Source organism: Acomys russatus, chromosome 32 (assembly GCF_903995435.1).
Source record: "Acomys russatus chromosome 32, mAcoRus1.1, whole genome shotgun sequence".
In the NCBI taxonomy this organism is placed as follows: Eukaryota; Metazoa; Chordata; class Mammalia; order Rodentia; family Muridae; genus Acomys; species Acomys russatus.
The window spans coordinates 27,557,626-27,582,763 of NC_067168.1; the positions used below are offsets into that span (position 1 = coordinate 27,557,626).

Genomic DNA, 25,138 nt, shown 5'->3' on the forward strand with positions numbered 1-25,138 from the left:
CCTGCATGTGCCCCAATCAACTACCATAACTTTTTCAGTGGTATATTCATGCTTTTCAACATTCTTTGCCATGCCTAGAGTCCCTTTTCCCCCCTCTTTTGATGAACATATGTATTTTGAGGAGGTTTTTGTTTTTAAGACAGGGTCTTGTAGCTGGATGTGGTGGTGCATGCCTTTAATCCCAGCACGAGAGGCAGAGGTAGGCAGATCTCTGTTTGTTAGAGGCCAGCCTGGTCTACAAAGTGAGCTCAGGATAATCAGGGATATACAGACAAACCCTATCTCAAAAAAAAAACAAAAAAAAGACAGGGTCTTGTTATAGCACCTAGACTGGCTTCCCATTCGCAATCTGCCCCAACCTTCCAAGGGTGCTGGCAGTACAGACATGTTACCATGTGTGGCCTGTGTCAGTGCAAAACACAGCTTTCACCTCAAAGGGAGTAAGAGATAGTTTATTCTTTTTGTTTGTTCGTTTGTTTTGTTTTGTTTTTTGGTTTTCTGAGACAGGGTTTCTCTGTGTAGCCCTGGCTGTCCTGGACTCACTTTGTAGACCAGGCTGGCCTTGAACTCACAGCAATCCACCTGCCATATTCCACCATAGAAGTGTTTGTGTGATATTTTATACTTAAAAAACAAAGCCGTAAACCAAATACATGTTGTAAGTACTGCAGATAAGTAAGTTTCATTCTCAGATGCTATCACGTGGCATTCATAACTTGGGATTGGTAGAAGCTTGGTATGCTAAAAATGTGGGGCGGGGGTTGTTTGTTTTTTCTGATAATCAAAAAGACACAGGCCGGGCAGTGGTGGCGCACGCCTTTAATCCTCGCACTCAGGAGGCAGAGGCAGGTAGATTGCTGTGAGTTCAAGGCCAGCCTGGTCTACAAAGGGAGTCCTGAACAGCCAAGGCTACACAGAGAAACCCTGTCTTGAAAAACAAAAACAAACAACAAAAAAAGGCACAAGTAGGCAATTAATATCTATAATGGAAACTTAAAAATAGCGAAACATAATTTGGCTATAGGTCTACAGTATTTTAACTCTCCACAATCAGGAAATTCTAATTAGTTATTCTGCCTTACAGAATCTTTATCACTGGTATGGTCATATGGTTGTAACCCTCTCCCATTCTACCAAGGGCTTGTTTACAACTATAAGGCCCTCTTCAGTAACTGTAAAAGCTATTTAAAAAAAAAAACTGTAAAAACTCAGTCCTTATGAAGATCCCAAAACAGAGAACCAAGCAGAATAGTTTTAAAGAATTTTAGTTTAATAGAGTAACTTTTAAAGTGTATTCCATATGGTCCTTTATTCAGATAATTATTCCTTACTCTTTTAAATACCTATATAATGCTGAACTACAGGCTTGTGCCTAGCTCATTTGTTTAAGGAAAATAAGCCTTGGTAGCAGATAGTCCTGGTTTCAGAGTTTAATCATAACTGTCCCCCTCCCAGGGCATGGGGGTGGGGCTGTCTAACTAGTTTGTTCTGTCGTTTGAAGAATAGGATTTCACTGTGTAGCCCACAACAGCCGTAATTCTGATTCTCCTTACAACTACTGAGGATATAAGTGTGCAACACTACACTTAGTTTAGAGTCTTTTGTGAAAGGGAAACTTCTCTTTGGGGGTATCTGGTAGGTGGAGGGTGTTTTGGGGCAGGGCTCTCACTTTCTGGCTGATTTGAGATTCTTGAGTTCAGGGGGTCCTCACAACCTTAACTCCTGAGTTAAGGTGCTGCTAACATGTCCAACAATAGAACCTATTCATTTTTCCCACATCAAACTATCCAGCTTTATTAAAAATATTTTTATGAACAATCATGTTATTTCAGGTAGGACATGGCAAGCAATGTCATTAACAGTATACAAATCTGCCATACTCCCTGCTTGTAGGAGTACCAAGATCAGAAATCGCATGAGGTGTTCCTGCTTTGAACAGGGAAAGGAGTCACATTTCACATTACGGATGTTGTTTAATATTTTACAAGCTGACTGACTTGCAGGAAATGAAATGAAAATAGCAAAATGACTAATCTGAAGATCTGAGGTCTTCTAGAAAAAAGAAGCACTTCTCTTTTGAGGAAAACCATCTCAGTGATGTCACTGGAAAGTCTGGATCTCCCAACACACTGACAAAACCAGTTTAAGGATCTGAGTCTTAACAGGTCTCTGTTTTTAAGGAGTTAAGTTTGTGCTTGTTGTAGAGGGGGAGGAGGATATAAAAATGTTGAGTTTATGCTGTGTGCAAGGCATTTTGTACCAAGATGGTCATGCCCATCAACATAACAAAGTCTCTCCTGGGAACAAAGAGGAAAAACACTAACCTGAAAAGGTGTTTCCCTCAAGTCAATCCAGGATGGAAGAAATTTTGTTAGCTAATGCATGCCTCCCTGTTCCCTCTCCTCAACCCTGCAAAAAAGAAAGGAAGGAAGGAAGAAAAAGAAAAGAAAGCAGTGAAAATTCTTTGTGATAACAACACACACATTTCAGTTGGCATCTTCAGCTTTCCTTGCATGGTCTGTTTTGGCATCCTCATTTTCTGCAGAACTGTTCCCATACATTGCCACCATCAGCTTTTTCTTTTCCTTTTGGACACCTTCTCTCCTTCCTTTGCAGAGACCTTTTTCTCTTGCTTTGGAGGAGCCAGTTTAGCTAGACAACATTGCAAAATTTCTCTGTTGGCTTCTTATTCACAAGACGTTATCTCCTGGATGCTAGATGAATTCCTTTTCAAGGCTCAAAGTTCAGTCTCTAGTACCAAAGAGGGATATGTGTATATATAATCGCTAGGCTTGGTATCAAGTGCCTTTAATTCCACTCAGGAGACAGAAGCAGTCAGATCTCTATGAGTTCTAGGCCAGCCTGGTCTAGGTAGTGAGTTCCAGAATAGCCAAGGCTACATAGTAAGATTGTCTCAAGAGAAAAAAGAAAAGGAGCCTATAATAAGACCCGAGGGTACTTGCCGCAGAGCCCAGTGACCTGATCTCAACCTTGGAATACACAGGGTGGAAGTAAAAAACCGACTCCTACAAATCATCCTCTGCCTTGGTATATACACCTATATATAAACAATAAACAAACAAATAGTTTTAAAACAAGAAAATTTACTTTCATACTTTTCAAATGTAACCATATGTGGAATATTATCAGGGTTTCTAATGTGAAATCATGTTTATCTCCAAGTTTAGAATTAAGTCACCTCCTTTTTCCCCTTACATGTCTGTGTGTATGTCTGTATAGATGTGTGCATGTAAGTACAAGTGCCCAGCAAGGCATTGGACCTCCTGCAGGTGGGACAGGTGGTTGTGAATTGCCCTGTGTGGGTGCTGGAACCTGAAATCAGGTTCTTGGAAAGAGCAGTACATGCCCTTAACCACTGAGCCATTTCTTCAGCCTCTCTCCATCATCTTACTGCAGCATTATGTGTTATAGAGCTAATGATTCTAATATCAGCCTACATAAAACTATTTATAGAGAAAAGTCTTTCTGAATAGTCACACTGTGCACTTCTTTTAGGGGGCTTGTTTTGCTTTGTTGTTTTTTGTTTGTTTGTTTTATTTTATTCTGGTTTTTCCAGACAGGGTTTCTCTATGTAACAGCCTTGGGTGTCCTGGACTCACTTTGTAGATCAGGTTGGCCTTAAACTCACAGAGATCCACTTGCCTCTGCCTCCCGAGTGCTAAAAGGCGTGCACCACCAAGCCCGGCCTGCACATTTCATTATCAACATGACTGAATGTTTAATATTGTTGGATTCTCTATCCTTTCCATTATGTTCAATTAGCAAATAACTATACTAATTGGTTCTATATACTGGACTGTTTTCTGTTTTTTTCTTTGGATCAGTTTTCTGGGATATGGTTATTCATGCTTGCATATTTGAATGTGTTTTACAGGAGGATTTGTTGGTATTGAGGAAAACAGTGAAATCTTTTTTGGCTGTTTGCCAACAGTGCCTATCTAATGTTAACACTCCAGTTAAGGAACAGGTAAGGAATTCTTAAATACTGTTGTTCTGCATTGACTGTTATTAACACCCAAATGTATTGATGAACACTGGAAGATGTAAAAATTTTCAATTTTATCATATATATCCATAACATATGAAACCTACAGTATTCATTTCTGGATATTTTAAGTTATATATTCTGTTCTTATACTTGACAAGTGTACTCTAGGAATCTGGAAGACTTAAGTTCAAATTTAGAATTCTTGATTCCTAAGGATTGTGTGCTAAAATATTGATTGTCTAGTGAGCTGACCTATGACTTACATCGACTTCTCACCTTCTGCTCCTAAACCAGAAAGAGCTTCATATATACATTAGTGAGTACTTCAGGTCCTGCATCTAAACTATGTCCAACCCTCCACTTAAGTAGCTGGTCTCCTGACCACCATGAACACCACACATCGATATGGTGTTGCTGCGGGAAAAGACCTTTTACAGGCTTTGACAAGATGACCAGCTCTTTCAGAGCAGTGAACTCCTTAATCTGTGTATTTGGGTATTAATATAAAAGTCAGCATTCAGGTGGAGATCTTTCTGTCTAGAAGATTCTTCTTACGGAAAGACACTGCATAAAGATGATCAAAATGGGACCCACGAAACTTAAGGTTTTTTCATTATAAAAAAATATAAATTTTTTTATACTTCCCTATTAAGGGATACTTTATGTAAAGCAAAATGAATATTTTCTATTTTTAAAATTTTTTTATCAGGCTATAAAGTAAGTCAGATTAAAGGATATTCACCCTTTGCAGTCTTTTCTTAAAATAAACTGCCACAAGTCTCTTCTTACCAGGTCATAGCCGATCTTCCTAAGTTTTACACTCTAACTTTCCAGAACCCAATACCTACCTATGGCCAGTTAACCTAAAATCTGATGTTTCTACTCTGGTATGTTTTATATCCAAAGTAGCCTGGATTTAAAAAGTATTCCCTTGGATTTTCTTGAAAGTTTCCACCTCTATAAATAGCTTTTCCTGAGTATATTAATGTATGTCACAGCTGTACAGTCGGAGCATAAGTTCCCATTATTCTTGCTGGAATTAGTCAGCAAGGTATGCAACTGTCCCAAAATAAATGCCAAGTTGTAATTTTTTTAAGTCAGCTTTTAGAAACTTGGTTTTAGTAAATTATTTGGAGATTTCTTCACTTAGAATAATCTCACAAAATCAATTATTATAAAGCTCTTGGCCCATTTTTACCTCATCAATTAAAGAGTAAAAATTTTGCTATATCCCATTTTGTCTTCACAGAAATTTATTGTGAGGCTTTCAGATAGTCACTTTTAGGTTTGGATCTAATTTAAATCCTATTTCTAAAATATTTTATATTAGTTTTTAAAATCTAAATAGCTTAGATTTTGAGTACTACATTATAATTTATTGAATTATAATTTATGATAAAAGGTATGCTTGATTAGGTAATATATAATTGGTTCCTAATGTCATCTGTTTGTTAATTAATCCTATAGTGTCAGAGTTGAACTTTTACTTTTCAATTTTCTGTCTTCTGTTCTTTGGTAAATACATTCAACTTTTAAAGAAAAATAGAATTAGAAAATAATGTTTTTAATATAACCACTGTTTAATGAGAAAAATAATTTCATTGCATTAATAAATGTAAAAAGCTGGAACTTACATTCTTACGTTTTTTATTGTGCTGTTGGTATTAAAATGCTATAATTTAGTATATTCCCTATTCCTCTGGTTTGTAGACAATCCTATTTTCATATACTAATAGATGTTCCTATATTCATGTACTAATAGACAGTGCTGTGTTCGTGTCCTAGTCTGCTAATGAATCCCTTTGCATTACAGGCTTTCATGCTGCTCTGTGATCTTTTAATGATTTTTAGCCACCAGTTAATGACAGGTGGGAGAGAGGGCCTTCAGCCTTTGGTGTTTAATCCAGATACTGGACTTCAGTCTGAACTCCTCAGTTTTGTGATGGATCATGTTTTCATTGACCAAGATGAGGAAAACCAAAGCATGGGTATTTAACAGCGTTTTTCACCTTGTCAACTTCAAAAGATAGTGGTTGGGGGGCATAAATCCAGTTCTAAAACTTACAGGGACTTTTCTGTTTTTTATTTAAAAAGCTGGGTAAAAATATTGAAAAAATAAGTTGGGTGTGGTAGTTGTACATGCCTACAATCCCTGCTAATTGCCAGGTCAGCTCTGCCTGGGCTACATTGTATGTTCTGTGTGAAGGAAAAAAATTAATCCCAGATAACAACGGGCCAGAATGTGGAAGTGTCCTTGAAGAGCTACAGATGCTACCATCCTAGACCATTGAAGGCAGCTTTTTCTAGAATTACAAACAGATAAGCCCGTGTGGAAAAGACAGTATTTCCTTGGAAGCTTGAGGTTGCTCAGTGGTTAAAAGCACCTGCTGCTCTCTCAGAGGACCTGTGTTCAGTTCGTAACACCTACATGGCAGCCCACAACAGTCAGCAGTTCCAGTTTCAGGAAACTCAATGCCCTCGCCTCACCTCCTTGGACTCCAGTCAAGCACATGATGCATATATACATGCAGGCAGAACACTCATAAAAAAGAATAGTTGTGTTTGGGGGAGTGTTGTGTTTGGGGGGTTGGGTTTTTTGTTTTGGCTTTTCAAGATAGGGTTTCTCTGTGTAGTCCTGGATGTCCTAGACTCACTTTGTAGCCCAGGCTGGCCTCCAACTCACATTGACCTGCCTGCCTCTGCCTCCTGAGTGCTGGGATTAAAGGCATGCACCATCATGCTCATCAAATAAATTATTTTTAAATTAAATAAATAAAAATGAAAATACACTTTACTTCTGGCTGGAGAGAGAACTCAGTGTTTGAGAGCACTTGCTTTTCTTCTAGAGGGCCCAAATTCAGTTCCTGGTCCCCATGTCAGGCAGCTCACTACTGCATACCTATAACTCTAGAGAGGAAGCACCTGTGCATGTGTGGCATACACTCACATAGACAAAAACCCAGACATAGAAATAAAGAAACATTATACGTGTTTATATATGTAATTTCTGACCAGTTAAGTAATCAGATATAGGACAAGCACGAAAAACAAACTAGTCCATATATTTTTATTTCAAAAGGAAAAAATAAACTAAGAAATTTCTTCTCTGGGGGAATATGTTAGCATAAAGGAAGTGCAGGAAAGTTTTAATTAGAAAAGGCAGCATTTTAGGATAAATAACAGTATATTATGATAAAAAAAATATAAGAAAAGCAATGTCTTTATAGTTTATCTTAGCACTACTAAAGATCAGGATCTTAGCTCCTACTATTTATTCTGAAATAATAAGCTTAATGTTTTCATCCCATTTGAAACTAAATTGGCTAGGGTTGCAGCTCATTAGTAGAGCATTTACTTCACATGTGCAAAGTCCAGAATTTGGTCCCTAGCACAGCTAGTTAAATAGATAAGTAAAGCAGAGTTAATCCCCAGCCAGTTTTCAGTTGCACAGGCTCTCTGCATAGCAGTCACATTTCTAACCACCTCATTTTCTGTGGCTAGAGGGTGATGAAGAAGATGAAGCTAATAAAATTGAAGCCTTACATAAAAGAAGGAACCTACTTGCTGCCTTCAGCAAACTTATCATTTATGATATTGTTGACATGCATGCAGCTGCAGACATCTTTAAACACTACATGAAGGTATCATTTTCTCCTTTCTATATTGCTGAGAAATAAGTCAAATGAATGGATAACTGAAGCTTAAGTTAATAGCTTTTGCCAGTTAATGATGGGTAATTTTGTGATGAAATTTATCTCTTTGGTAAATGTTTTTATCAGTCTGTACTATTTCTTATTCCATATTGTATGAGTTCTTAACACTTAGCTGCCTTCTCTTTTCTGTAAGCTCCATTTCCTGCCCCTATAAAATCAGTGCTCAGAACTGTTAATGGTATTGCCAGTCAGGCACAGCCAGGAGACAACAGCACTTCCCAGTGTCCATGCCTTGTTTTCCAGTCCGAGGGACTATTTTCTTTTGCCTGTGTTCAGAATATTGTGTGTGCCTTTTCATCCACTTGTATACTTGTCTATGTTTTTATATCACCTGATCCCAGTTTGGATACATAGCAAACAACTGTAATCCCAATCCAAATATGAATCTTTTTGTGCACCCAAGATAGGCTGGTTTTTATGTGACTGAGTGATACCATACATGCCTAGCACATACAAGACTTATGACTTCAGCCAGGCGGTGGTGGCACATGCCTTTAATCCCAGCACTTGGGAGGCAGAGGCAGGCAGATCACTGTGAGTTCAAGGCCAGCCTGGTCTACAAAGCGAGTCCAGGACAGCCAGGGATACACAGAGAAACCCTGTCTCGAAAAACCATTAAAAAATAAAAAAAAAGACTTAAGACTTCAAAACAGTTTTGAATTTAAGTATGCCTTACTAGGATAATATTGAATTTAAATCTATGTCTCTCACTCTGCCCAAAAAAAATAACTCAGGAGCCGGGCGTGGTGGCGCACGCCTTTAATCCCAGCACTCGGGAGGCAGAGGCAGGCGGATCGCTGTGAGTTCGAGGCCAGCCTGGTCTACAAAGTGAGTCCAGGATGGCCAAGGCTACACAGAGAAACCCTGTCTCGAAAAACAAAAACAAAACCAAAACAAAACAAAAAACTCATAGTGAAACAAAGGCCTTAATTTAAAACTAAAACATTGAAACTGATATTATGAAAACATTTCATGATATAGGCACTAACAAGAACTTTGAATAGGAATCAAGTGGGAGAGGAAGTTACTCAGATTAGCAAGTGGGCAAGGGCTTGACATTAACAAGCTCGTGCATAGCAGGCAGTCTACAGTTTATTTTTTTAAAAGGCCAATTACCTATCAGACAAGGAACTAATACTGATACTTGCAAAACAATAAATATCAAAATGAAAACTGTGAATCAACAAATGGAAGTGTGAAGTAAATAGTTCTAAAAAGAAGAAGCATAAATCAGAAGTAAAGTAGTCAGCATCCTTAGCCATCAAGTAGATCAGTCAAAACAACTACAGGATTCCAGTTCACCCTGAATCAGATTATGATCATCAAGAAAACGAATGACACCAAATTCCTGAAAGGATGTCGAAAAAACGGAACCCACATCTTACTGCCGATCAAGTGTGCACTGGTGCCTCCATTGTGAAAATAAGTGAAGAGCTTTTTCAAAATGTTAAAAATAGAGCTACCATTGACCCAGCTGTACCATCCCTGGACATATAGCCAAACATTCTCTCTACTCCCACAGAGACACTTGTCCATACATGCTTCTTGCTGCTCTAATCACAATTGCAAGGAAATGGAACTAGCCTAGATGGCTACCAGTTGACAAATGGGTAAAGAACATGTGGTACATACACGCAATGGAATTTATTCCGGTATGATGAAAAATGGGAATTTCAGGACACTGGACTGATTTAGCAATTAAATCAAGTGAAGTGTCCCTGGTTCAGATAAACTACAAAACCTGTTCTCTATTATGCTGATGCTTCTAATTTTTGTATAAATGTACTGTGTGCGGGAGTAAACCATGAAACTAAAAAGGGGCCTCATGGGAGAATTAAGAAAGAGGGAAGGTAGATCAAAATGCCGTAATTTGCATAGTGAAACTTTGTATTTTGTATGCTAATTTTAAAAAGAGAGATTGTGTAGTGTAGGACCCATGTACTTTTGTTTGTGTGTTTGTTTTGGGATTTTATTTAGGTAAGGTCATACTGTGTAGCCCTCCCTCCCTATCTAGACTGGAACTCAGAGATTCTGCCTCTGCCTTCTGGTTGCTAACATTAAAAGTATGTGCTACCATGCTCAGCCCTGTGTACATATAAGGTGAAGGATTATATAATTTTCTGTCTGATCCTGTTTCTGCTGAAAAATTAACTATATGACCCTATCCTTCAGTACCTTTTAATTTTCTCCATTCTTAAAGGCACAATTTTCATAATCTCTATGGATTTCTCAGGATTTATCTGCTCTATGAAACGAGTTGTCTGAAATAACCTGGTAACTCTTGTGAATTCTTTAGCCTGAGCTCCCCAGAATACTTTACCAATGCTTTCCCCCCTGCTTATGTAGCAGTTTCCATTATCAGGGAAAGAGATGTATACAATGTATTGCCTTGTTTTCCTAATTATCCCTGACCCATGGTACTGTTTCTGAAAAATGAGCCTTATTCAAAATTTTCATCATCCATAGCATTTTTACTCCTCAACTCATTATAAGATCTACCTTTTTTGAGTATTATAATAGCAATTTCTGCCTCTTAATATGTAGTTATATGGCCTTGGTACATAATTAAAGTACAACAAAAGATCTATATTCTCAGCTACCTTAATGTGCTAAGATACAAATACCAACCCCAGAAACTAAGGTGTGTTGCTCTAAAGTAAACTGTCATTCTTGCATTTCTTCCGTGTGTGTGTGTGTGTGTGTGTGTGTGTGCGCGCGCGCGAGCGCGTGTGCCCCCTCAATTTGTAACAATTTATTTTTACCTTATTATCTTTTTTATAATATTTTTATTTACTCTTTGTTTCCCATGTATGTATGAGCGTTAGTTCATATGTGGCTTAGCACCTTGTAGAAGTCAGAGGACAGTTTGAAGGCACTGCTCTCCTTCCACTATGTGGACCCAAGGCTTGGTGGCAGGTGCCATTGCACACTGAGACACCTTTAGCTCTTCGGGTTTTGACACAGTCTCACTGTACCGCAAACTGGCCATGGTGGAACTCACCACATATACTGATGGTAAATGCCGGTATAATCCCCCTGCCTCAGCCTCTTCAGTGATGGTCTTACAGATGTGAGCCCAGTAATGGCTTATAATCTTTCAGAGAATGTATCTTCCACCCTATTATGAAGGATAAGGAGCTGGAACATGAGAGACAGTCAAGAGGATCCCTGGGATGAGCTCAGGGCCAGCCTAGTTAATATACTGAGCAAGTTCAGGATCTCAAGACAAAAAACAACAAACATAAATCATAAAAAAGAAGAATGAGGAAATATTACATGTATCACCTCTTCTCCTGGAATTTTTAGCTTTTTTTTTTTTCATTTTATTAGTTACTTCATAATCTTAATTATCAAATCTTTATATAAACAAAACGTTTAACTCTCATTTTCAATGTGAATGAATAAGACTGTTAGAGTAGTTACCTTCTCTTTTACCAATACATTCCTGTCATGAAATTTCCTAATTCTAAAGTATGTTTTCTTTTTATCTCACAGTATTACAATGACTATGGTGATATCATTAAGGAAACACTGAGTAAAACCAGGCAGATTGATAAGATTCAGTGTGCTAAGACCCTCATTCTCAGTTTGCAACAGGTAAGAAACTTGTCGGGGGAAGTAGATAAAACTTCTCTATGCTTAGTATGTATTACATGTCTTACCGCATTTAATTTTTTTAAATACATAGTGTGATTCACATCTTAAAATAGATAAAGTCCTAAGGTGACTGACTCTTGGGCCAAAGGAAATGTCATATTGGAAAATAATAAGAAGTAATAATTTGCTGGGCATGGTGGTGCACACCTTTAATCCCAGCACTAGGGAGGCAAAGGTAGACCGATATCTTCTCTATGAGTTCAAGGTCAGCCTGGCATATATGGCAAGTTCCAAGCTAACCATGGATACTATATTTTAAGTAAAAGTAATTATAAAGAGTATTTAACTTGCTGGGCGTGATGGCATGTACCTTTAATTCCAGCACTTTGGATGCAGAGACAGGCACAATTCTGTAAGTCTTAGTCCAGCTTGGCCTCCATAACAAGTTCCAGGCCAACCAGAACTACACAGGGAGTCCCTGTCTCAAAAGAAAAATTTAGGGCAAGTTTATCAGTGATAAATAAAATATACATCTTGAGTAAGAACCTCAAGGTACAAATTTCTAGAAATAGTCTAAATATTCATCAGTAGAAGGATAAGGAAGTTGATAACTCTGAAATAGTTAATTTTGTTTTTATATAATTTAAAACAGTATCTTGCTGTGTTGTCTAAACTGGTCTAAATGATCCTCCTGCCTCATCCTCCCAAGTAATTGAAAATGAGTGCACATACCACTATACCCACTGAAAATTTTTTGCAATTTAAGACGTTTTAAGATAAAATAAGTAGTATGTTACCTCTTATAGATAATATGAATAAATTGGTGTAGCAAATGTTTAGATTTTTAGAATTTAAGATTATTATGTATCACTGTATAAAAAGATTTCGGGGGCTGGAGAGATGGCTCAGAGGTTACGAGCACTGACTGTTCTTCTAGAGGTCCTGAGTTCAGTCCCCCGCAACCATATAGTGGCTCACAACCATCTGTAATGAGATCTGGTGCCCTCTTCTGGCATGCAGGCTCACATGCAGGCAGAATACTGTACAAATAGTAAATAAATAAATCTTTTTTAAAAAAGATTTTAAGGGGCTGGAGAGATGGCTCAGTGGTTAAGAGCACCACCTGCTCTTCAAGAGGTCCTGAGTTCAATTCCCAGCAACTATATGGTGGCTCACAACCATCTATAATGAGATCTGGTGCCTTCTTCTGTAAAGCACTCATATGCAATAAATAAAATAAAATAAAATAAATGTTTAAAAAAAGATTTTAAATTTTAAGAATTTATAATATCTACATTTATTTGAAAATCTGTAGAAGAACCATTCCAATTAGTTATGGCATAGTAGATAGTTAAGGCAGTGTGTTCCTGAAGAAGACTACAGTGCTGGGTACCACAGCTGGGTACAGGCTTGCTCTCGGGTAGGTGGATGAGTGAAGTAAGAAATTGAGAATATACGTTTCAGGAACTATACCATCAAGGAACAACAGAAATGCAAAGAAATGAATTGGCAGCTTGTGGAGGAAACAGCATAAAGAAGTTAGGGTTGGTTTTTTTTGTAAAGATGTGCATATATGTATATGCATGTATAAAATAATAATATATATATAATAGAAAGTGAATGGTTGATGCAGGAGAGAACAGGAAGCAAAACTCTTGAGCAGGTAAAGCCTTAAGTTCTTCCTCCTTATCAGAATGTCAGAAAGGCTTTAGACAAGGATGACACTAACTATCCCTAACCCAAAGGTAGATTTATATAAGCACAATTTAGTATCTAGATTTGGTAATTGAATGATAAGTGCTTTAATATTACTGCTCTGAAGTTTTGTTTTTACTTTAATAGAATGAATGGCACATATGTAAAATAACTAGCTTGACCCTTTGAGTGTATTTTGTTAAGTTGAAAATATGTCCTCTTATCCAATTATACATGAATACATATATGATACTCTGACCTACAATATAAGTAGAAAAATGCTTCAAACCCCTTAAATCATGTTTGTAGGTTGTAAACATACCTCCTTTCTCCATTTTAAAAAACATTGTTTAAGCGGGCACGGTGGCACACTCCTGTAATCCCAGCACTTGGAAGACTGAGGAAGGAGAATCTCTATAAGTTCGAGGCCATCCTGGTCTACAAAGTGAGTCCAGGACAGCCAAGACTACATAAGAGAAACTCTGTCTCAAAAAAACAAAACCAGCCAGGCATGGTGGCGCACGACTTTAATCCCAACACTCGGGAGGCAGAGGCAGGCGGATCACTGTGAGTTCAAGGCCAGCCTGGCCTACAAAGCAAGTCCAGGACAGCTAAGGCTACACAGAGAAACCCTGTCTCGAAAAATAAAACAAACAGAAAAACATTAAAATACATTGTTTAAATGTTATTATTCAACTAAACAGCACCTATTGGACTATGGTGCTACTGAGCTCTATGGTACTTTATGCCCTTTGTACTTTGTATATTTTTAAATTATATTACCTATTCTAAAAGTTAATAAAATTTCAAACATTTCTTAGTTGTAAGGTTTAATTTTGTATTTTAATTTATTTGTACCAGTTGTTTAATGAGCTTGTTCAAGAACAAGGTCCTAACCTGGATAGGACATCTGCCCACGTCAGTGGAATTAAAGAACTTGCACGTCGTTTTGCCCTTACATTTGGATTGGACCAGATCAAGACCCGAGAAGCAGTTGCCACACTTCACAAGTGAGATCAACACTTTCTACTTTTCAAACCACAAGATTTTGGGCTATTAATGAAATTAGGTAGCAACATTTTACTTTGAAAAAGCTTTACTAACTGCAGGGGTCCTCTGCATCTTATATACTATAAAGAGGAAAGCTTTGGGCTGAATGTGGTGACACATGCCTCTAATCCAGGACAGTCATGGCTGTCACACAGAGAAACCCTATCTGGGGGTAGGGAGAGTTCAATAACCTAGTCTTTGGTCTGTGAGTAAGACTATGTTATAGGCCAAGTGGATTTTAAAAGATGCAATATTTTTTTAAAGCCCCTGGTGAGATCAAGACCACGTGTTCAAACATCTGAGCCTTCAGGGAATACTCTTGCTCACAGCACTACAGACACCTGTGACTAACAGGGATCTTAGTTTCACAGAGCTGGTTGGTACTATTGAGTAACTCCACGGTACTACCAATCCAGTTTCTTTGCAAGGTTTTGTATTACCCCTAAAAAAATACATTGGGGATAATAGCATTGTTTCTTTGGCATTTTTTTCTCTTACAATTTAGAGACAGGTACTGTAAATAATAAAATTAAATATAGGCTAGCAATTTTGCTGTATGAAATTACTATATTTTGATAACTTCAGCAATGATTTCACTGTTTCCAACTTTTTATAGTTTTTTGTCCTTTGAGACATCTACACTACCTGAAAAAAATTAAAATGTTATTTTCTTTAAATTCAGAGATGGAATAGAGTTTGCTTTTAAATACCAGAATCAGAAAGGACAAGAATATCCACCTCCTAATCTGGCTTTTCTTGAAGTACTAAGTGAATTTTCTTCTAAACTTCTTCGACAGGACAAGAAGACTGTGTAAGTTGAACATACCAACAGAAGTGACTTGTTAATGGCACCACTGCAACTTGAATATTTTAAATCATTACTACTGATAATTTAAGCTCTAGTAATAAAACACTGTTTGACTTAGAAACTATAAAATGGATGAAGTAGCTGAAAATGACTTCTTATTCTGTAGTTCTGACATGTGAATACTGCCTGTTGCTTTGTATGACCCATCTTTGCTTTTACATTAATTCCAACTTTATTTTCTGTCATCTCACGCCAAGATTAAACTTGTTCAACTCTGGTGCAGCACCACTCACAGTTCAAGAGCCAAAGAAAGGAAAGTCCCTAGAATGTCCTGGGCTATATAGTGAAACCTTAGCTCCACTGTCCTATCAAAAATAATTGGCTTTTCTTGTATTTTTAATTTAAAACAGTCTAAAGAAGTCTACCTTTACCAAAATACTTTGATATATAAAGATGTTTTAGTTAGAACAAAGTACAAAACTTCTAAAGAGAATGCTACAATAATAAATCACAAAACTTCAAAGTCAATAGGAAGATGAACTAGTTATAATAAATTTGAGTATGTTTATATATGTATATATATGTGTATATATGTAATAGTTCTAGGAAAATATGTTCTCTTCCTTTTACTAAAAAACTATTGGTATACCCATAATAAGTTGATGTGATATCATTAAGCTCTTATCCTGTTAGGAGAACACAGCATACACGTACAGGCTGACGAGTGAGCTGGCCCTGCACTAAGTTAGAACAGTATGGTAGAGAACAGCAAATGTTAAGTATCGATGGGAAGGTTTGAAAACTAATTTCTGTTGGATTGGTTTTGGTGAGATTTGGGGGGTATTTTTACTGTACATATAGACTGTGGATTTTTATGATATACATCCCCCACACCCCCCCTTCCAACTCCCCTCAGCACATTTCCCTCTCTATTCATGTCCTTCCCTCCTCTTCTTCTCTAAAGAGAATGGACTCTTTGTCCTCCAGCAGCCGTCACTGCCAGGGCTCCTCAGCTAGGGATAGGATCTTGTAAGCCACTCCCTCGCGCTGGAATTTATTTCTAAATTTATGAAAAATGCTACTGGTATTTTTCTAGAGATTGGGCTCATTCCTGAGAAAAGCTAATTCTCTCTCCCTTGGCAGTCTTTTGTTGCCTGTAGTCTTTGTCCAGGAGTGTGACCTCATGGAATTTCCCCCTTCTGTGTTAGCATGTCCAAAGCTTTGTCATTGTTCAGGTCTTATGTATGCAGCCATTTCTAAGAGGCAGACTCACAACCAACGTTCTGCTATTCTGGTTCTTACAATCCTTTTGCTTCCTTGCCTGATACGTTCTCTGAGCCACAGATGCAAACGCTGTGCTGCAGTGGTCTCTGCTGTAGAGGTGCGCTTCTTTGAGGAGGAATGATAGCTGCACTTGCCTTTGAGCATAAGCACTGGCAGGCAGTAGATGATCTTCTAAGATCCATGACTTCACTGATCCTGGCTAGAGTTCTGCTGACTGGGCCTTACATTATTCCTCTCTTCAGATCAAAACATTGCTCCCAGTATACCAGTCAGTGTTTCTTTGTTGGATAGTAACCATGGCGTGTTCTCCTTCCTCCTTCAACTACGGCTGATAGTTCTGTTGGGTACAGTAGGCTAGGTTGGCAGTTGTGGTCTTTTAGAACTTGGACTGTTTCTCCAGCCTCTTATGGTTTCTAGAGTTTCCACTGAGAACAGCTATTCTTCTGATGGGGTTTCTATTAAATGTGTCTTATGTTTTGTTTTTCTCTTGTAACACTGAGAATATTTTTCTGTGTATTTTAACTATAATATGCCTTAGAGAGTTAATTTTAGTCTTGTTTAGTCAGATTTCTATGTACTTCTTTGTGTAAATTGTCTGTATTTGGGGAAATTTTCTCCCATGATCTTGTTAAAGATCTGGTCTGTGCCATTGTCCTAGAATTCTCCTTCATCTCTGTCTATAATGTAAAGATATGGGTCTTTTGATGGAGTTCCACATTTCTAACGTGTTCCTTTGCTATTCTTTTTAATATCTTACATTCTTTACTTATTCGGCCTCTGCTTTATCTTTGGGTCCTTACGGTCTGTCTTCTGCTTTCCTTGCATTTTTAATTAGAATGTTGAAATTTTCAATTCCATCCTCATTTTAGCTTGTGTTCTCTTCAATTTTTATCTTTGCCTGATCCAACTAAGTAGCCCACCTTCCCAGAATAGTTCCCACAATACAAAGCCACACTAGCAGGTGAAAGCAAAGAAGACAAAGTGCGGCTCCAAGGCTGAGTCATATTTTACCAAGATTCAGTAGGCCTTCTGGGCAAGTGTTTTTCTGTTTGCCATATCCCCTTAGGGTAATTTGCAGGTGTTAAATTATTGTCTTAAAATTTTTCCCAGTTGGAAGATTGTTACACTAGGAAAAGGATATGCCAATGCCTCACTCTAGCGTTCCTGAAGTCCTCACCTCATTAAAATATTTTAAAGAAACTCACACATGCACCCTTACTAGCATATATTCCTCCCTTCAAAGGACTGCTGGAGTGTAAAGCAAAACTGTGACATGCAAAGTGCAGACATGAAAGTCACTGCTGCTCTCTGTGTTCGCAGTCATTCGTATCTAGAGAAATTCCTCACTGAGCAGATGATGGAGAGGCGGGAGGACGTATGGCTTCCACTCATCTCCTATAGAAACTCATTAGTCACTGGGGGTGAAGACGATAGAATGTCGGTGAACAGTGGAAGTAGCAGCAGTAAAACTTCCTCAGTGAGGAGTAAGAAAGGAAGACCCCCCCTGCACAGGAAACGAGTAGAAGGTAAGTCCTCCAGTTAGCATGGGTTACAGAGGTAAGAAGTGACTGATGGAAACAAGATGCTGTAGGCACAGGGTATCAGTATCCATTTGGTACCAACTGAGATGTCCAAAAACAAAGGTTGGATGTACAGAATGAGGCAGGAAAAAAACAAAAAAACCGTAATGAGGCAGAACAGAGAAGATACCGAGAGCAAAGGGAAGCAGTTACATAGACCTGGAAAGTTCATCTCTAATGTGTGGCTCTAACACAGTACATTTTAAAGTACAAGAGTCAGCATTATATTAAAATACACCTTAAGATATGCAAGGTAAGGTTTAAGAACAAAAAATAAAGTGCAGTTCATCTTAAGCCGAGTGTGGTGGTACATGCTAGCAACCCCAGCACTTGGGGGGATCTGGAGCTCAGGGCGCTACTCAGCTACTCAGCAAATGTGCGGCCAGCCTAAGCAACCTGAGTTAATTTCTTCTCTCGCCTCCCCCGCCCCAATTCATCTTACTAGTAGAGGACTGTGGTAATCTGAGAGCATACTTCAGCAGCAAATTAAACACACTAGATTACCTTTACAGTTCTGTCATTGGCAGAGTGACTTATTTTTATGGTACAAGACAGTGGTGGCCAAATCTGATTTATAATGTATCTTCTTAGACTGTAGGGAAGAGGGTCTTGAGTTACCAGTATGTATTCCCTTATTTAAAAAAAAAAAAACAAACACTAACATTGCACTATTAAACTATTTCTCTGGTGCTTTCCAAGGGCTGACTCAGGGTAAACATGCTATTTCTCAGATAGCCTCTGCCTTCCCCATGATCAGGCCTCATACTTCTATTGTTATCATCACTGCACCTCTGCTGCCTAAGTGGTGCACGCCTTTAATCCCAGCACTCGGGAGGCAGAGGCAGGCAGATCACTGTGAGTTCAAGGCCAGCCTGGCCTACAAAGCAAGTCCAGGACAGCCAAGGCTACATACACAAACCCTGTCCCAAAAAAACCAAGAAAACGAGAACAAAGAAAGAAAAGGAACTCAGCAGAGGTTTGCTGGACTCTGGCACACCTACCTGTAATGTAAACCTAGTGTGCCTTTCCTTATTAAGGATAAGATACTGAGCATTGATGAAGAACAAACTTAAAGTCAGTTTTCATTATTTCAAACCTGTCTTTCTCATTGTCAGCCATATGACATATGAACATGTTAATTTAATCCTTTTTGAGTTTTAATAACTAATCAAGTGAAAGATGGTCCAAGTATCTAAAGTACCTGGCCTCAGTTACTAGGAATATTAAATGATGTACTCCCAGTAAAACACAGAGTACAGCTGGGTGTGATGACACACCTGTACTCCCAGCCGTCCCCAGCCTTCGGGGAGGCAGAGGCAGGCGGATCTCTCTGAGTTGTAGGCCAGCTGGTCTGCAAAGGGAGTCCAGGACAGCCAAGGCTACACAGAAAACCTGTCTCAAAAAGCAAAGCAAACAACAAAACCACAGCACACATCTTACTAAGCACAGTACTTGACCTATAAACCATCTAGTAAACGTCGGCTGCTCGTTTCAAGTTGTTCCCAAGATCCCACGGTAATGCTTCTTTAGGACCAGTCAGAAGACAAAGTAACATTGTTAATGTTAAAGTTTAGCAAAGTTTCAACGTGCTTTGAAATGTTTGTTCATATTTCAGCTTTGATACTTTTAGTAGAATGAATACATATATAGTATATATGTGTGTATATATCTTCAAGCATAAGGACTCTGTGTGTGTGTGTACTAAATCCTGTCCTAATGCTTGAAGAGCCAGGGCTTTACTCCAAAGAATAATTCCATGGTTTTTTTCCTTTGAAAATATCTTTTGTGACAACCTCTATTGAGGTTTTCCATGACTACATGTTTTTCCTCATTCATACTCTTAACTGTAATCTTTGTAGGTAACATGTACTTTTTTCCCCCCCGAGACAGGGTTTCTCTGTGTAGCCTTGGCTGTCCTGGATTAGCTTTGTAAACCAGGCTGGCCTCAAACTCACAGAGATCCGCCTGCCTCTGCCTCCCGAGTGCTGGGATTAAAGGTGTACGCCACCACGCCCGGCTCTAAATTCTTATCATGTGTTTTTTATATATTTTGGTTTTGGGTTTTGGAGGTTTTTGTTTTCAGTTTTAATGTCTTGTTTTATTTTATATTCATTGGTATTTTGCTTGTATATATGTCTTGTGTGAGGGTGTCAGTCAGATCCGTAGAAACTGAAGTCAGGGTTATGAGCTACCATGTAGGTGCTGAGAATTAAACTCAGGGCTTCCAACTGCAGAGCCATCACTCCAAGTCCTGTTTTTCATGCATTTTATCCTTCCTGTTTTTCATGCATTTTATCCTTTTTAAATGTTATATTAATCAGCTTAGTTCCACACTATTACCGAGATTTTATAAAGAAGAAAGTAAGCCTTAGAGATCTTAAATTACCATTCACTAATAAGCCGTCAAAACATGTCATCTGTAAGACTATAGGACATATATGTGGACTAGGTAAGTAACCGCTTTGTTAACTGTTAAATTGTAAAAGAAGCTTGGCTGTGTGGGCTTGAAGGGTTCCAAATTATCAAGATAGGTTGTGTAGCTGGAACCTTTCAATGGCAGTTTCATCTAAGATGAAAATGAAGATTATTTGTTGTAAAAACTGTTTTCACTGAAGAATCTTTAAAGGGTTAGAAGATGTATTCAAAGAGGGGAGCTCCTGAGGTAATTCAGTCTCCACTGGCACCTTCACAGAACTGTGCTAAGTGCTCCAGCTAAGAATTAATCCAAAGAACCTAGTGCAAATAAGGAGACAAGGAAAGGAACAGGCAGTTGAGTTCAGTTTGCTCAGGTCTCTGAGCCAAACAGGAGGCTCCAGAGGGAGTTGATAAAAGACGTAATCCCAGTTGGAGTTGACAAGAATTTAAGAGCTAACATGATTTTCACCAGCTTAAGAAACTAAATGACACCAGTCTTTTGACTATAGTATGTTCAGTGTGCTAGAAAATAAAAGCTTAAAAAAAATGCCAAGTAAAAAATATAGTGAGTAGGTGATTAAACATATATTTATTAAGATATTCAGAAGTGAGAAGGGAGATGAGAATGAACCTAGCAGACACGTCTCAGACTTAATAGGGAAAACCAGGGAGATTCATACTGTTTCTACTTTGATTAATTTTTTTATAAATCTTCTCATTAAAATAGTTTTTATAGGCAAAACTAATACATTACGCATTGTTTTATCAGGATGGCTTTGGTATGCCAGTTCTCATCTTTGCACAGCAGCATCAGAAGGAGGGGAACATGGCAGGTCACTTGGAGTGCAGGGCTAAGTTTTACATAACAGAAATGATGGTTAAATGAGGTGTAATTAAAAGCTGCATAGGACAGTCAAGCTCCCACGGGACTTAAAGACATGAAAATTATGAGCTTCTCTATCTCCACACATACAACCTGGCCAAAAAAAAAAAAAAAAAAGCAGTTTCTCTGGTGATCAGTGTTGACTTGTATTAACAGCATTTGCTAATTTCTCTGTAAAAGCCAGACAGTCTTAGGTGCTGCCACCTGGGACACCTTGTAGGCTCAGGCAGTAGGTCAGTAAGCAAAGAAAGATTGCTGAGGGCTCTGGTTAACCTTGTTCTTCCCTTTCTAGGGTAATAAATCCTCCGAGATAAAGGAGACAGGAGGCAGCGTGACAGTTAATGGCTAGGATGAAGTTGTAACCTCATTTCATCCCTGCCATTTAGAAGGCTGAGTAGTAATATGAGAAAACTGAACTGTATTAGAAGTCATTAACATAATGCAAAATCAAACAAGGGAGTTGTGGAACTGTGATTTAAACTCCTTGCTCCAGCCAGGAAGAGCATGGTAGCCGTGTAATTCAGCATGTATGAGGCCAAGGTAGAAAGATCAAGGCCAGCCAAAGCTTCATTTGACCTGTTGCAAAAAGAAAACACTGCAAAAACTGAATGTAAACTTAGCTAGCATATTAGCACATGCCTGTATTCCCAGTACTTGCAAGGTAGATAGAAGAGGGTGGGGGAGTTCAAGGACTTTGCATCACGGTGAATTTGAGACCAGCTTAGGCTATATGCGACTATTTTTAAAGCAAAATAGAAAGATGAAATAAATAAACCAGGTGGTCTATCTGTAGAGTCATGCTTTTCGAGTCTGTTACAACTGCCCCCAGAGTTTGCATCATCCTCTGATATTCTGAAACTGTAACTGAAATTTTGCAGATGAAAGTCTGGATAGCACATGGCTAAATAGGACTGACACGATGATCCCGACTCCTGGACCCCTGCCAACCCCACAGCTCACCTCCACTGTGCTGAGAGAGAACAGCCGCCCCATGGGAGAACACATACAGGAGCCTGAGTCTGAGCATGGGTCTGAACCAGACTTTTTACACAAGTAAGTACAAAAAATTCATTTTCTTGGCATAAATCTTCTGTTAAGGTGAATCTAAGAAAAACTGAGAACATTGTGGTGAGATCCTGCAAAAATGAAACCACAGATAAGTAAATACAAGTCTACAAACACTGTTGTGGGAATCTCAGAATTCAGAGACTTTTCCTGATCTAGTGAGACAAGCTTTTCTTATCTTTCAAGATCCAGTGATAATTTCTCCACCTATCAAAACTGTAGGAATGTGTTAGAGCAAAATGAATTTTTAAACCTTGGAGGGCTTTGAAAAGAATCTTTAAAATATTAAGCAAATACATTTTATGTGTATATGCTAAGAATGCTGCTGTCTCCTTGCCCAGTCCCATATGTTAACTTCTAAAAGTACTTTTTTGTCCTTAATTCTTTAATAATTACATTTTTTTAAAGGAACAAGTTCACACACCTTTGAATGAACAGTGTCTCACTAAGTGTACTTATTTTATATACTTATTGGGTAGATCTGTTTCTTCTCAGGGACTTTGAAAAAAAATAATGCGTTCTGTTTCCTTTACAAGAGCCTGTGAGATCTTTGCTAGGCAATCTGCAATGGAGCCTCAAATAGATTGTACCACCTTTATCACCCATTTAAGGATTTTAATTTTAAGCTAGGCCGTGGCATATACCTTCCAGTGCTTGGGAGGTAGAGGCAGGAACTCAAAGCTAACCTGAGCTAGCCAGTGAGTTTATGACCAGCTTGGGCTACATGAGACTCTGTCACAAAACCTAATTTTGTGTGATCTCTGTATCCAACTTGAAGGTTCTCTTAATTCTTCACTTAGATTTCTATATATAATTAGGATAATGATGTGACTTCTACTAGTGAATAAAATTCATACCTAAACAAATTAATTGGTCGAGAGTAGAGGCAATTTTAAAAATATTTCAGACCCCGGGTTTTTATAAGGCAACTTTATACCAAAGAATCTGTCTTTAAAACCTGAGAGGATCTGACACCCTCACACCAACACACATAAATTAAAATTAAATAAAAATATTTTTTTTAAAAAGCCTGAGAGGAGAGGATAATCTCTGTCGAGCATTTATGGATAACTGGGCCTGTGTGTGCCCGTAGGCATCAAGAGTTTTGCCTGTGTCCGGCCTCTTGCATAGATAAGTATGCAAGTATGCCTACTGTCCTTCCTTCAGGGTGAGTTTTTTAAGCAACCTGTCTTGCTATTCTGACTTGACCACTTATCAGTCCCATTGGCCATTGATTTCTGTTTCCTACCCTGTGTTTATAGGTATTTTTTTTTCCCCAAGACAGGGTTTCTCCGTGTAGCCCTAGCTGTCCTGGACTCATTTTGTAGACCAGGCTGGCTTGAACTCAACAGTGATCCACCTGCCTCTGCCTCCTGGTGCTAGGGTTATAGGTGTGCACCACCATGCCTGGCTGTGTTTTTAAGTCTTACCATGGTGGTGACAGATTTTTATCTATGGTACTGAAATTTTACCACCTATAAAATGGGGGAGGGGCATATGTCTACCATTTCCCTTGTTTCTTTAAATATAGAATACAGATGAAGATTTGACTCTATAACACTAAGAAACTATATGTTACAAGGACTTCTAAGTACTAAGGAAATATATTATGTCCTTTTTTCTTTTTAATGCTACAGAGTTTTCAACTCTCAAGTCAGACTCATATGTGTTCTAAAGGGGCTTGCTGCCTAGCTAAGTACACAAATGAATAGTATAGTGGCTTGAACCAGAAGTCTGGGGATGAATGCTATTTGGCACAGAGTGGGGCATGAAGCTAACACATATGAAGGATTCACAGCAGCATAACCTGTTTCTTGTGGCGACTTAGTGATAGTTGGAGGCAATTAACTTGGTTATTTGTGAAACAATGGGATAAATCTTACTAAGTCCCTTACATGTAGATTTAGCTAGCCAACCATGGCTTCATTAACATGAGGCCAGTTTCTTGTATACATTATCTGTTGCACAAGATAAATAATAGTGTTCTCTCAGTCCTCAGATGCAGATCTCTTGGTTAGGCCAGCCGAAGTTAGAAGACTTGAATCGGAAGGACAGAACAGGAATGAACTACATGAAAGTGAGAGCTGGAGTAAGGCACGCTGTGTAAGTGTCAAACTGAACATCACAAGGACATAGTAGCTGCATGATGTTCGTCACTTAGTTGTCTCTGCTTCCTAGTGAGTGAGTGAGTCCTGGATGCGTTCTACAGCACAGGATAAAGTAAGGGCATGGGCTCTTGAAGCTTTCTGTATTCAAATCCTAGTGCTGCCACTCTCCAGGATTATACACACAGCCAAGCTCTAAAACACCCATCTCGTGGTTCCTTGTTTGTACAATCGAGATACAATTGAACAGTATTTGGAGGGAATTGATACATACCTAAATACTTCATTCCTTATGTATAAATATTTCCTTATCAAAGTTAATTCTTCTTTCTAATAAGTTGAAGTGAAAATTTGAGTGAACCAAAGGAATATTCCCTTTTTGGGGAATAATCCTAATTTTTTTTGAGTTTAGTATCATAACTTGTATAGTCTATAGGTCATAAATAGAAAGTATCAGGACTCCACACTGGGCAAGTCTCAACAGCCTTCTGACCACCTTTTTTTATCAGTCGGGGTCTAATGGAGGAAGATGCTGAGCCTATCTTTGAAGATGTGATGATGTCATCACGGAGCCAGTTAGAAGACATGAATGAAGAATTTGAAGACACCATGGTTATTGATTTGGTAAGGAATTTACTGGGTTGGTTGGTGTTGGGTTTTTGTTTTTCTTTTATAGTATATAAGGGTACTGGAGTTTAAAATTATATTCGTACTGTGAGAGAGGCCTAGGTGAGGAGTGGTGGCCATCATTGGGCATCAACATGAGCTTACATGGCTTTCAGGGCTGCTTTTAAGCAATCACACTTTGGGTTCTAATGGAAGAAAGAAGCTGGGTTTGGTTTTTGTTTGTTTTTGTTTTTGTTTTCCTTTGAAAAAGACTGCCGATCTTTTGGCATAGCTTGTATATTTGCTATCTTGTATTTTATGTTGGAAC

At 38.4% G+C, this 25,138-nt stretch overlaps 1 protein-coding gene across 4 annotated transcripts in view; it reads left to right on the top strand.

Annotated features, from left to right (window-relative positions):
• Positions 1-25,138, top strand: part of Stag1 (stromal antigen 1) — a 312,401-nt gene that overhangs the window by 283,272 nt on the left and 3,991 nt on the right. For 3 of the 4 annotated variants that reach the window (XM_051140149.1, XM_051140148.1, XM_051140152.1), the window contains 10 exons: positions 3,896-3,988; positions 5,823-5,997; positions 7,511-7,650; positions 11,218-11,319; positions 13,876-14,024; positions 14,747-14,875; positions 17,477-17,682; positions 21,913-22,087; positions 24,092-24,202; positions 24,714-24,828. In XM_051140149.1, the coding sequence (XP_050996106.1) occupies positions 3,896-3,988; positions 5,823-5,997; positions 7,511-7,650; positions 11,218-11,319; positions 13,876-14,024; positions 14,747-14,875; positions 17,477-17,682; positions 21,913-22,087; positions 24,092-24,202; positions 24,714-24,828 (1,395 nt within the window). The remainder of the gene's footprint in view (positions 1-3,895; positions 3,989-5,822; positions 5,998-7,510; positions 7,651-11,217; positions 11,320-13,875; positions 14,025-14,746; positions 14,876-17,476; positions 17,683-21,912; positions 22,088-24,091; positions 24,203-24,713; positions 24,829-25,138) is intronic. The other variant, XM_051140150.1, reaches the window with a different exon arrangement.